The 14,328-nt window shown below is 41.2% G+C and overlaps 1 protein-coding gene across 2 annotated transcripts in view; it reads right to left on the bottom strand.

Moving 5' to 3' along the window:
* The window catches only part of SLC25A15 (solute carrier family 25 member 15), an 18,268-nt gene extending 4,346 nt beyond the window's left edge, over positions 1-13,922 (bottom strand). Inside the window, exons 1-5 of one of the 2 annotated variants that reach the window (XM_042445478.1) lie at positions 13,798-13,922; positions 6,630-6,763; positions 3,631-3,889; positions 1,483-1,620; positions 197-366 (exon numbers count right to left, since the gene is read on the bottom strand). In XM_042445478.1, the coding sequence (XP_042301412.1) occupies positions 197-366; positions 1,483-1,620; positions 3,631-3,889; positions 6,630-6,684 (622 nt within the window). In that variant the 5' untranslated portion in view covers positions 6,685-6,763; positions 13,798-13,922. The remainder of the gene's footprint in view (positions 1-196; positions 367-1,482; positions 1,621-3,630; positions 3,890-6,629; positions 6,764-13,797) is intronic. The other variant, XM_042445479.1, reaches the window with a different exon arrangement.
* Between the last annotated feature and the right edge of the window lie 406 nt (positions 13,923-14,328).

Below are 14,328 nucleotides of genomic sequence, written 5' to 3'. Positions count from 1 at the left end.
TTTTGCTCAAGATGTCAGCCACAGATGCTGGTGAAATTTCAGGAAAGAACTGCTATGTGGCCATGTTCTAGAAAACCCACAAAAAAACTGTGGATGTTGGCTGTCAAAGCAGTGCCAATAATTCAGGGCAGGTTGCTATATGAGGATGAACTGTACTAATCTAAAAAAGGTAATCTTTACACAGCTAATAACGTACCTAATTCCTCTTTGGGTCTCCCAAATGCAAAAAATGTCCGACTCAGTTCATAGCCTCCAAAGAATAAAAAATACCCTGGAATTTCCCGTAGCAAAGTGCTGGACAGTCCACGGTAGAATCCGAGGGGGCCATCTTTTTGCAGAACAGCTTTGATTACTGACCAAACTGTACTGGAAGAGGAACAAGAGTGTTAGGAAAAGGGTGCGACCTGCAAGTTTAAATGACAGCTCACTTAAAAACAGTAGCAGAACACCACCATGTATGTATGACGATCAAAGGCTGAGCTCCTATGTCGGGTGTGTATAGTGTAAATCTGTATGAAGAATTACACACTGCTTATGTGACACAACCCTTATGTTGGATAGTAAAGTTATGCCAGTGAATACACACCCAAGTGTGCAATCAGATGTGTACTGTAGGCATAAGGATACTGCATGTACAACTCCACTACTGCAATCTTCAACTGAATGCAGGCATAAATCCTCAGATAAAAAGGTCCACAGCTACAGGGGAACGTACATGTAGCACACCAAAAGCATTTCAGCCTATGTAAAGTAAAAACAACAACATGAAATTTCTAGTCACCACCCCTGTGGGGCACCATATTAAAAACAAACAAACCCCACAGCTACTTTAGGTTATAATCTTCAATGTGGGCAGCTGAATCAAATGGCACTCTAAACACTGTTGATCTGCAGTTCCTCTCATTCCCCTGCACTGGCTAGAGCTACTGTAGCTAGAAACTACAGTCAAAAAACATCTGGAGAGCCTCATGGTGCCCTTCCTAGCTCCAATGCTTTAAAGGAGGGAGGGTACATATGGAGCTGCTCAACCATGTAGTGGGATGTTGTCTTGTCCTGGACTGGCCAGTTGCCCATATAGGTTGGGCAACAAGTCAGCAAATACCCTTGGCAGGGCCATGCTACAGGAATGGCTGGGTTTATGAAAGAGAGGAACCAACAAGAAGCTTTTGAAAGGTGCTTTGCTTTATAGGGTAGTTATGAAGAAGCCCTTTCAACAAAGTACTAGATGCATGGTGTGGGGAAGTTGTGTCCTAATACATTTCACTGTGGCTGAAACCCTGTTGGTTACTTCCAATGAGAGCAAACTCACTGAATCAACTGCTCAATGGTGAGTCCACACATAGGTAAATCCCACTGATTCATTAAGTTGACTCTAGTTGGGAATAAAAGTAGGCCCGTGTGTGTAACAATACAAAACTGGACTACATAGCTCTGGAAGCAAGCGATGGAATTAAAGCACCCCCAGAGGTCTGCTTGACTTACTTGTGTCCTTGCACTATTTTCCCAGACAACTGCATTTCATGCATGGTTTGCAGGCGGCACTTCACAAGCTCTGTGGGGCAGAGGACCAATGTTGCAAAGGCAGATGCAAAGGAGCCAGCAGCAGCATTTTGAAGGTCACTGCAAGAGAGACAAATTGTGTCTGGGACATGAGAGCCAGATGCCTTGAACTGCAGCACAATGGTAGCCATGCAGATTTCCAGTTTTCCCTGCGGGTAACTCTGTGAAGTGATAGCAAAGCAGCAGCTTAGAGCAAGAGGGAAGGACCACACCTAGAAGCAGGGGGCGAGGGGGTACGGTTAGTAGAGGATCATGGCAGAATCAGAATGAGAAGAGAGCTGAGGAATGTTACAGACTGACTTTTAATTATAAAGTTGCAAAATGTAGATCTAGAGAAAACGCAGCTAAATGGGTATATGTTGCCCATAAGACCCCTTGATACTGTGGTTGAAAACCCCAGGAGACCCCCAAAGCCTACTGAATTTTTTGCTGTACACTTTTCAGCTAAAAAACGCCCCATAACCAGCTCATAAACGTGGTAGGTTTTGTCTCCAACTATCTCATCCCTAAAATAACAACAACATGAAAATTAGCCATTCTTAGGTTGAATCCTGGAACCTGAAGTGGGGTGAGTTCACTTCCATTCACTCCAATGCAGCCTAAAAGAAGAGCGGGGTGGGTTGCGGGAACGGCCCACACCCAATTTGTAATTACCCATTCATGATTCAGAGTATTAGATGCCTGTCCAGTTCAAACTCTTCTAAGAAACTTGTACAGGCTCCCTACTCTACATCCTACAGGTAAAACATCCACACAATTATACATTTTAAAATACCACTTTACTTTAAACATTATTTTCTCTTCTACTGACTTTGTAAGCATTTCCCGTCTTCTATCAAGCATTTTGAAAATATACCACTATCACTGTCCCACTCTCTTAGCATTCCTTTCTCTGTTAAGCATGGGCAACAAGAACATAATTGCACATGGCTAACCAGCCTCATTTCCGGGGCCATCTTTTCCCCCAGTACTTGAGCCATGTTCAAAGCTTTTGTGAAGCAAAGCTACACTTGATGAACCTTTGAGCACATAATCAATTGTTCTCACACAGACAGTTAATCGTTTTAGTGACATGAACTTGAATGCTACAAAATTCTTCATAATAATAATAATAATAATAATAATAATAATAATAATAAGATCCTATAGTTATATAAAATCCTTAAGGCTGACGTCTCTTAACTATATTAGTTAAATTTATTAACTTTAAAAAAAATCACGCTTGGGCTACCGCCCTACTGCAGGATTCATGCAGTTTGACACCACTTTAACTGCCATGACTCAATGCTATAGAATTCTGGGATTTGTAGTTTTGCAAGATATTTAGCCTTCCCTGTCAGAGAGCTATGGTGTCCCACCAAACTACAAATCCTAGAATTCCATTGCATTGAGTGAAGAATGTTAAAGTGGTATCAAGCTGATTTATTTCTGCAATGGTTCCACTTGAAGCCTCTTTGCTTTACACATATGCTTAGTAAGGAAGGCAGTGGCCATGCTGGCTCAGGGATTTTGAGATCTGTTATCCAAAAATGTAACATTTCCAAACTCTGGCTACAGATGTCACAGCTTTAATACTTCCCCTTCCTTCAAAAAATAAAAAGGATAGGAAAAGCTTTTAAACTTTCTTCTCTCTCTCTTCCCCACCATCCCCAGTTCTTTCATTCTTCTGAGCTAATCTTTCATATGCTTTTGATCTGAAATTTTTAATCAAAAACGTATTGCTGTAAGGTGAGAGGCCTGCTGAATCCTTAATAATTTGATTTGCAACCTAATTAAGCAAACAACTTGGATTAATGTTAAGATTTCATTAGCAAAACTCGAAGTATTCCAACCCAGTTAAACAACAACAACTGTTGTAAGCTGCCCTGAATGCCACAGATGTGGTGGAAGAACAGAATACACATAGATCAATAATCAGATCTGACAATTAAGCAAGAAAACCCCATTATAACAAGATCTGACATTGTATAGCTCATGGAGAAAGTGTGCTTCTAGTTCTACCTGGTAATACTCTTCGACATCTGCTAGTTATAGCTTGGTTCTGAAGGAAATAAAATGTCCACTACTAACCTCAACTTTGCTTTCTTGTCTAGTCCAACAATCCTCCTCACAATATTTTGGCAGAAACCGTAACACATGAAGAGCACGGCATTCTCAGCAATGTTTGCAACGAGTGCTGGGGTGGTCCCTTTGTAGAAGCCTCGAAAACCCACTTGCTTGTAAGTCTTCACAAAACAGTCAATAAGCCCTCGGTACATGTCGGGGAATGTCTGCATTTTCACCTTGGCAGTATCAAACGGCTGGCCTGTCATCACACACGCAGTGCCTCCTGCACACACAAAAGGGGAGTCACAAACATTAGAAGTCTCACTGTGATCATATGGCATTCATGAAGCAATACAATCCAAGCTTCCAAAAGATAGAATTATGACCTAGAAAAGGGCACGGGGCATGCTTGGAAATCGGTGGTACATAGAATAAATTGGCTCTCCTCCATTTCAGTGGAATCCTACATATTTTTTAATAGCAGAAAATTTGTGTGTAAAATAGCCAGATGCAGGAAGGAATTAGGGAAACCTTTGGCCCTCCACATATTATGCTTGGGATCCTGTTCAGTATTTTCAAACTTGTAAGATAGACTGACAAACATGAAACCATTTGAGATTTACATTTACAGTCTTGCTGCAGTGCAGTGACTAGCTTTCCCCTAGTAGCGAGGTGCTTTACCTCCACCAAAAGTATCTGAGGAAGTAGACTAAAGTTTACGAAAGCTCATGCTTCTTTCTTTCAGTTAATCTCAAAGGTACTACAAGATCTCTCTACATGCTTTACCACAGTAACTGTGGCAATCCCAAAGCAACTTGTTCTCACAAAGTGCTTTGTTGCTGGAAATGTCTTTTCTCACCACCCTGCTCACTAGTGTTCTAGGAAACCCTCTTTAGTAAAAATATCAGATTTATACTATTGGTTTTGGGGGGTGAGGTCCAGACACAGAGTTACAATGATGGAACTCTGTCATCATAACTACGTCTGAGGATGCATGATCTCTGCCATTTGTTCTCAGGAAGATCATGTGCAAAGAGTGCTTATCTTAACCCTGCCAGAAAATGTCAGCGTGGATCTATAATATTGGCTTTCAGCTTCATCAGTAGGGAAATCCCCCACAGGAAAAGCAGTGGTGGCGAGCGGCAGCACGAGGCCATTCTCCTTATCTTGTATAAATATGAACATAGCACAAGATGTGTCATATTACCATCTGACCTGTTGCGTTCCCAGGCTTTTTTGGCCTTGTATTTCCATTTGACTTTGCATGAGAATGTGTGTCTGCCAACTGAACGTACGCCAACATGGACTCCAGCCATCAGTGATAACTAACACTGTAGTGAATTTGCGACTCTTCAACTGAGTGTGTCTTGGTATTTTGAAATTCTCTTTCCAACGAAAGCAATTGGAGGGGAAAGAATTTACTATTCCATTTACTACTGCCAAAAGCAACCAGCATAGTTGCTGGGTCCAGCAGATTGGGTCTGTCTCAAGAATGGAGCATCCAATAGCTCCCAAACCAGCTTGTTTCAATCCGTCATGGGTGACCCATTTGGAGGCTTTATGGCAGCTACCATCAGTGGCAACTTTCCATACACCAAACTTTTGGTGGGTGGCTTGTGGGACCCCACAGCAATAGAGATGTCACCCATATCCCATTTCTATTCAGGAGGCAACATCAGGGGATTATCCTTCCACAAGTGACTCTAATATGTCTCCAAACACTTTTATATTGGTTAGACTTCCGATGCACATGGGAGCATGCACACTATTATATCCTAATAGTACAACATATTAAAATAATTATTCTGCAGAGCAAAGTGGTTACTACTGCCAAAGGCAAGCTGCCCACAGTGGTGAAAGAGTCCATATGTTTCATTCATTCACTTATTCGTTCATTCATTGAAGGGATAGGGAACATGTGTCCCTCCAAATTTTGCAGGACTGCACTTCCATCATTCTCACCACCGGTGATGCAGACTAGGATTAGTGGGAGCTGAGGTCCAACACCTCCTAGAGAGCCATGTGTTCCCACCCTTGCTTGCATTTTGCTTGCTTGACTTTATTAAAATGTTCACTCCCACTCTACCGTCAAGGATCCAAGGACAGTGTACAGTAATGACCTCAACTTTGAACATAATCCAATGGAGGCCAGAGTTTGAATCCCTGTTAAAAACAAACTGGAATAAGAGTTTTAATACATCTTTCTGTCTTCCTCCTTCCAAAGGGTTTAGGCTATACATTGAAACTGGCCCTTTCCCATCCTTGTCTGGCCATGGCCCCATTACTGCAATGGTCCTTGTTTGGAGAGACCTCCTGTTATACCAAAGAGCCAGTGGGGCAAGACTTTCTATAGTGCAGGCCTAGCTGACACTGTGCCTCAATTCCCATGCTATCCAGCAAATGGCACCCTAAACAAAATAGATAAGTTGCCATTCACACAGTTCTACTGAAACACTTAACTGCACACAAATGGTCACCTGACTAGCCTATCAACTCTATTCTGGTTAAATACCATAAAGTGAAAGAAAACAAAGGTTATCTTCTCGCTCCTCTTTTTATTGCTCAGCTTTTACTGGTGACGTATTCTGAAATGCTCAAGTGAGCATGAAAACTAAATAAATTCAAAGCAACAGTGAGGAAATTATTAGACAAGAATGTTTACACATTTACCTTTCAGTGATAGCCAGGGTTTCATTGAAGCAACACATCGGAAGTGGATCATTCCAGGGGAGGTTGACAAGCAATCTCCTCTTAGTGTCACTTTTCTAGAAGTGTACTTTTTCAGGAGCGCATTCAGACTTCAGAAAACTTACTTTTTGGACCACAACTCCCAGAATCCCATAATCAGCATAGGGTCCATGCTGACTGCAGGAGGGTTCTGGGATTTGTAGTTCACAAATTACATTTTCCAAGCTCTGCTGTTACTCAACATTGTCTTGTGCCTTTGCAGGAGGTTTTCTTCAAAGGGTACAAAAGCATTAGTTGCTAAAGGAGTTTGTGAAACAGGATTTACTAAATCTTACCTACAGCCCCAGCTGTGAGGTCAATGGCAGCCTGGATTGCAGGATTTGTTCTCATATTTACCGCTTGCTTAGTGAAGTCTCTAAATCATGAAGTTTTCTGTAGCAAGTGGGGAGTTGTGATGGGCTCTTCTAACCTGGCAGGGGAAAAAAAGCACGTCCGTAAGAGTTATGGATCAAAAATATTTCTATTTCTATCAAGTCAAAAAAGCCAACATCAACAGAAATAAAGTGTGAGTCAAGTATCATGTACTTAAACTTTTATATTAGGTCATGTAAGTGACCCACAGTTAGCTCCATGTTGCATTAAAATTCACACTCCTTTTGTTCATTTTTCAAGAAAATTGTTTAAAAAGAAAATCTAATCAATCACATATGAGAATGGATTTCCTTGGCTCTTGCTATACTAATAAGAAGTCGTGGTAAATATGTAAATCTTATAGAAATGTTAACAGAAATAAAAATCATATCACATTCATTATTGAGCTCTAAGGACTACCACACACACACACACACACACACACACACACACACATGTTACCCATGCTGCTCCATATAAATTTTGGTATAAATGATAACCCTTAAATGACCCCTGGATAGACTCCAAGCCTGTCCTCCATTACTGGCAAGGCGAGAGGACATGTACACACACCCCTGAGGAGCACCCACATCATCATATCTAAGGAGTCGCATAAAAGGATTATCATAGGACCAGGAACAGCAAATATTTGCCTTGCTTGAGGCTCTTACCCCCTCCCAGGGTCTGTTGTCTGAGCAGCTTAAGACCACTAAGACAATCAGACAGGGACATCCAGGTGAAAAGCAAGTAATTAAACACCTTTGTTCTCACCTTTGCCAGAGGCAAGATTTTGCCTATAAATACTCCCAGATTTGCCTGTTCACTGGGCCAGTCTGGATTTCAGGGGGAAGCTCTGTCCCCTTGAACCCTGACCTGGCTCCTGGCTCTTCACTCCTGGCCAGTCATTCCATGGCTGAGCCTCATGCCATCCTCATCATATTCCATTTGGATTCCTGGAGGGAGTCTACATTCTGGTACGTATCACTCCAGTGATGCCTAAAATCCTATTCCATGCTAACCTATGCTTTTCCTGAGCCTTGTGTATATGTGTGTGTGTGTGTGTGGTGTGTGTGTGTGTGTATGCTAGTGAATCGTATGTGTTTTCCCCCATTATAAATAAATTGGTTATTAATTCTAGAAGTCTGACTCAGCTCCATTTATTGGAATCCCCTGGTCTACTCCGTATACATATCGGGAGACAATTCTGCAAGGGCCGTCGTAGCAGGCCCTCCTCTTGCAATATTTGAGCTAATAACAATAATAATAAAATTCCCCTAAACGGACCTTTGGCTACACACACACACTCACTGAATTAACTATTTTGTTCAATTTTATTTATATTCTACCTTTCTTTCAATTTGAGATCCCAGGTGGGTCACAATATGAGTTAAAACAAAATACAGTTAAAACAGTGAATAATAGTGAAAACAAAACCAACTAAACATGCAATCATGTTAACAACATTTAAAAAGATTAAAAGGACAATTAAAAGATAATAATAATAATGGAAAAAGGGAAAACACGTAGGCGATGGAAACAAAGCTGGCTCTGTAGTTTTCGTTCATCTTGATGCCATTCAGAGTACAAGGGAGGGGTGTCACTGGGTGTCAATCAGCCCACCATTCCCAAACAGTTCTTCATCCCTGCATTATGTCCTACAAATAGAAAGCACCAACACAATGGTCTAGTATCAAACTCATATATTGCTTAAGAGGAAAACACCAACTTCTCACAGTCCTGATCACCTGTTTGTCAAGGAAATCAGTTAAGGGCTGATCCTAGGCACTGTCCTCCTCCTGATGAATCTATGAGTGATTAGTAGTCTCCATTTGTAAGGCATATACATGTGGCCACATGTGCATGTACACAGGCACATACTCCTGTACCTCTGGGTTTGCATCACTGCTTTACCCTAGATATTGAATGTAAGTAATAATATAAAAGGCTTCACAATCACAGAATTCTTTGTAGAAGAAGATCATGAAGCTCAAGGCATGAATCAATTCCTTCACTGTAAAGTTGAAGGCTTTCATGGCCAGAATTCCTTCACTGTTTTATAATGAGTTAGGTGAGAAACACATTTAAAAGACATTAAAATATTGTTTTGAAATAAGATCACCTGGTACTAATACACACTAGACAATAAGATCAACTGAGATAGCAAAAAGTGGATAGTGTGTTTTCACAGATAGGTTTCTTGATAGATGCCATCACAAATGACCTTTCTGGCAGTCTGAGATTGTTAAAGTAGATAAACGCATACCCTATTTCTCTCTCCATTATTACCTGCAAAAAAAACCTCCATCTCTAAGGCTAATTCAAGCATGTAAGACAGGAACTCCTCAAATCCCAAATCCTGTTTCAGTTGGGACTTCACTTACTCTCTGCCAAGTGGTGTTTATTTTATTTACTACTTTCGTAGCCTGCCTTTCCCCGCCAAGCAACTCAGGCTGATGTACATGGTTCTTCCCGCTCTGCATTTTATCTTCTCATCAACACTGTGAGCTAAATTAGGCTGTGAGAGAGAAAGTGACTGGAAAAAGACAGGAAAAGAGATTCCAAACTACAAGAAAAGATATTCCCCCTAAACACTAGGAACAACTTCATAATGTGACAGTGGAATATGTTGCCACAGAGTATGGTGGAATCTCCCTCTTTGGAAGTTTCTAAACAGAGGCCGGATGGCCATCTGTCAAGAGTGCTTTGACAATGTGTTCCTGCATGGCAGAAAGGAGTTGAACTGGATGCCCCCTTGGGGTGTCTTCTAACTCTATGATTCTATGGGTAGCTCAAAGGCACCTACTGAACTTCATGGCTAAGTAAGGACCTTCCCAGTCCCAGCTCACCAACAGCAATGCCACACTGCTGTTTATGTAGCAGACTTCATGACCTAGGTCTCAAAGAAGAGGTAAATATTGTATATACTACTCATGTAGACATCTACAGGTATCTGCTACACTGCATACAGTGGTCTGTGCAGGTAACAGCTGCTTATGTGTGACCATACTTCCTATGGGATCCTGGGAACTGCAGTCCAAAAAAGAACTTTTCAAAGCTCTCACAAAGTGAGGCATCAAAGTGTAACCCATACAGCCCACTACCACTTAAGAGAATCATCCACATCACCAGATGACTGTGTACTGCAGAAACCAAGCAAGAGCAACAAGAGGGGAGACAAAACCTTGGTCCTCCTTCATAAGGAATTGAGGACAATTTCCTTGCTATATAGATAAAAGCAACATGTCAATCTCTGAGCATAATCAGAATTCATCTGCTGAGCCCTCTGGGCAAGAAAGAGCCAAATTGTCCTAGCCACGGATCATTCTAGAGCCTTGCCTGCACCCAAGTTCCCCCCAAGATTTGGCAATTTCTAACTGCAAATAGAAGACATTCCTTTACATCTAACTGTACTGTAGAGTTGCTGGATCCACGTTTGGAAAAGAGCATACTGGCTGTTGGTGTTGTGAGAGATACAGTCCCCAAAAGGTAATTTTTCCAGGCACTGCATTGGCTCATGATCATCTCTCAATTTATAGCATTCCTTGACATTCCAAAAGAAATTTAAAAACAAAATAGCAGTATCTTTCATGGAGGTAGGAACCTAATCCCAAAGATCCATCAGAATGCAATTTAGATAGAGACATAAAACAATATGAATCTATGCAACTGTCATACACATACTGTATATACATCCCTTTAGTAATTGTATATGTGGCTATACCAAAGTTTAAAATAAGTATAAGTTTAGGAAAGAAGAAATGGCTGTGAGAATGCATACTCTGTCCCGTAACTAATCCTTTAGTTATGAGCAGATTATGAACAAGATAACCAAGAAACATTTTACAAATCCACAAAGGTAAGCATTTAGACAAAGGCACTCACCAAACGTTATAGCAACTTTATCTCATGACCTTCTGTGCTCCTTTAATACCTCTAATTCCTCATCTCAGCCAACCCACTTAGATGCAAGTGGCAGAAATTCCCAGCTGGGTGAGAGTTGTTGGGTGAACGTTTTAGAGAAAACCAACTCAAAATAAAAAATGCACTGGACAAGCTTAAGCGAATCAACTATTCTCAAACATTACCTTAGTGCAAAGGTACAAAAACCTTTTGGTGACATGTGTGGCTGGTTCAGAGAAGGTGCACATGACACGCATGCTTTGATGCTCCTTGGGAGGAGTACCTTCTCAAAATGGTGGGGGTGGGACTATGTGGTGGGTAATAATTTAACTATACTGTGTGCGTTTGTTAAATGTTATAGGCTGATTTAGATCCTGCATAGAAAAGTGAGTATAAACAAACAAACAAACAAAGGGGACAGAAAAACAAATGAATGGATGCTCTCAGTGTGTGTGTGAGATCTTGCATAGATAAGATGGTGGGATATAAACAAACAAACAACACAACAACAGGGGACTGTGTTGTATGGGTTAACCAATCTGAAGGCTGTCTGAGATTTTTGCCCTACTCACTGTTCTAGCAGTCCTTGAAAGTGGTGTGTATTTATCCTCACATCTATTTGGGATTACAACATACACACTTCTTCCTTCCTTATTCTTTTAGTTTCTGCTCTGCTGCCCAGTAAGAACCAGTTTCTTCACATCTCTGACCAAAATCAGACAATGAATGTAATGAATCACAGGCAGGCATTTGTCTTCTAATAATAAGATACAAATAATAAGAGGAGGAAAAGGAAATATGAATATATGTTCCTGTTTCCCCCTCACCAGCCCTTGGGAGAGAAAATTCACAATCGGCAAGCCTGCAGGCTCAACCTAGCCCACCGTTACTCCATGTTTTTCACATAACTACTTATATACTTCTAGTTCTAAAACTTTGGCTTCAGATGACCCTTCCAATAAAAATGGCCAATTGCATAGGAATATTTTCTATGAGTCTAAGTCTGCCCACGTTTCTCATTAGTTAAGCTTTCTGCGTTGCTCAAGTAGCCTACATTCATTACTTTTAACAAACCGAGTAATGTATCACAGGCAGTAAAATAGGTGATGAGATGTTTATGTCTCTGTGCAGTGTATTCATCATATCGTATTGTTGTATGTGTATGTTGTATTAGGGTGGCTAATAATCAGTAAAGCAATAAAATAAAACACGTACCTGCAATAAAATCACGACTGATACTCAGTCATACTGATAGGAGAGTGACAAATGCACACTGGCTTGAAAGGTTTAAAATGCAAGGTGTCATCCACTGTGAAAATAGTGTACACTATGGATAAAATGTTATACATTTGAAAGTAGTTTTCCAACTGCTGGGTATCTCACCTCTTCTCTCTGTCATGAACACTGAATCTTAACTAGAAGATTGTTGCCTTGGGTGTCAATGGTTGACTCATAGATGGGCAGATACAAGAAGCAAAGCCCACATTTGCTCCTCTACAAATTGAGATGTGTGGGCATTGTATTTTAAGTGTTGCAATAGGGCCGAAGAGACCTAGATTCAAATCCCATCCTATCCAAAGAAAAAAAAATCTCTTCTTGAAGTTCACTGGGGGAAGTGGGAGCCTGGCTCTATTTCTCAGCCTTAAAGGCTGTTGTGATGATAACACAGTGCAAAGGCCAGGACCCTGAGATCTTCCAGGCAAGGCATAAAAATGCAAGAAAACAGTAAGCTTTGGGCCAAACAGAGAAAATGCAAGCCAAATGATCTACCTAAAACTAGGCGCCTTCTGAGGGTGCATCGACACAGTAAAAGTTTAATTTTCATGGCTTCATCCTACAGAGTCCTGAGAGCTGGAATTTGGTGAGGCTCCAGCATTCTGAGAGAGAAGGCTAAAGACCTTGTAAAACTACAAATCCCAGGATTCCATAGGATGGAGCTACAGCACCTACAGTGATATCAAAATGTATTATTTCTACTGTGTTGAAGCACCCTGAGTCAGAGAAAGCCAGTGTGGTGTAGTGGTTTGAGCAATGGACTATGGAGGAAAGCATCCTCTTCCCATCATTACATCATGTACAGGATTGGGGTGTGTGTGTATGTGACAGAGAGAGAGAGAGAGAGATATGATGATGATGATGATGATGATGATGATGATGATGATGATGATGATAAGGTTCAGAGGATGGCCACAGCAACCCCCCTCTGAAGAAACTTGCCAAGAAAGCCTCACGATAGGTTCATCTTAGGGTTGCCATAAGTCAGAAATGACTTGAAGGCACATCATCATTTATTACTACTGCTACTACTATTATTATAGATCCCTTTGCAGACTGATTTTGCAGACTAACCCAGCTATGTCTTTGACTAATAATAATAATTATTATTTTATATCTTTATTATTATTATTATTATTATTATTATTATTCCCTTTGCAGACTGATTTCCCAGACTCACATGACTAGCTCTTTGAATAACAACAACCATTTTCTATTATTATTATTATTATTAATCCCTTTGCAGATTGATTTCCTAGACTCATATGACTAGGTCATAATAATAATAATAATAATAATAATAATGCATCATCATCATCATTATTGATCTTTTTGCGGACTGAGTTCCAAGACTCAGATGGCTAGGTTTTTCAACAACAACAACCACAACAACAACAATTCCCTTTGCAGACTGATTTCCAAAACTTACATGACTAGGTCTTTCAATAATAATAATAATAATAATAATAATAATAATAATAATAATAATAATAATAATAATAATAATTCCCTCTGCAGACTGATTTCCAAGACTCACATTGCTAGGTCTCTAAATAATAATAATAATAATAATAATAATACTAGATCCCTTTGCAGACTGATTTCCCAGACTCACATGGTTAGGTCTTTCAATAATAGTAATAATAATTATAGATCTCATTGCAGACTCATCTTCCAGACTCACAGGGCTAGCTTCTTGGGGGAGGGGGAATCCATGATGCAACTTTGGAAGCACCAAGGGCTCCTTGCTCAGGCAAAAGGTGTTGGGGTTCATACAGACCCAGCAGGGATCCAAGGAGGGGGGGTCCTGCTCCTCGTGGCCACGTGGCTTCCCCGGGGGATCCCCCTGAGGCCTGCCTCCTTGCAAGGCTCTTGCTCCTGCCTGTGCTTCCCTTTCCCCCATGGGCCCCTGCTTACCAGTCTCCTCCTCCGCCCCAGGATCCTTATGAGCCGCATGGCCCCTGTGCTGCTGCTGCTGCTCTGGAGGTCCTGCTCCAGGCCCAAGGCATTTTGAGAGGGAGGGCTACAGGAAATGGCGCCCCCAGAGGCCGCATGGGGAAGGACAGCCTTGTGGTGGCTGCTCTCTTGTTGTGGGCCTTCCAAGTCCCTTCAAACTTTAGGCTGCATCAATAATAGTGTCTAGATCAAGGGAAGTAATAGTGCTACTGTATTCTGCTCTCTCAGGCCCCACCTGGAATATTGTGTCCAGTTCTGGGCACCACAATTTAAAAAGGACATTGAGAAACTGGAGCCATGTGTCCAATGGAGGGTGACTAAAATGGTGAAGGGTCTGGAAGCCATACCCTATGAGGAACAACTTAGAGAGCTGGGGATATTTAGCCTGGAGAAGAGAAAGTTACTAGGTGATATGATAGTCCTGTTAAAATATTTGAAGGGATGTCATATTGAGGAGGGAGCAAGCTTGTTTTCTGCTGCTCCAGAGAACAG

Source organism: Sceloporus undulatus, chromosome 1 (assembly GCF_019175285.1).
Source record: "Sceloporus undulatus isolate JIND9_A2432 ecotype Alabama chromosome 1, SceUnd_v1.1, whole genome shotgun sequence".
In the NCBI taxonomy this organism is placed as follows: domain Eukaryota; kingdom Metazoa; phylum Chordata; class Lepidosauria; order Squamata; family Phrynosomatidae; genus Sceloporus; species Sceloporus undulatus.
Note: the sequence above shows the minus strand (reverse complement) of the source record. Positions and strands in the feature narration are given on the sequence as shown.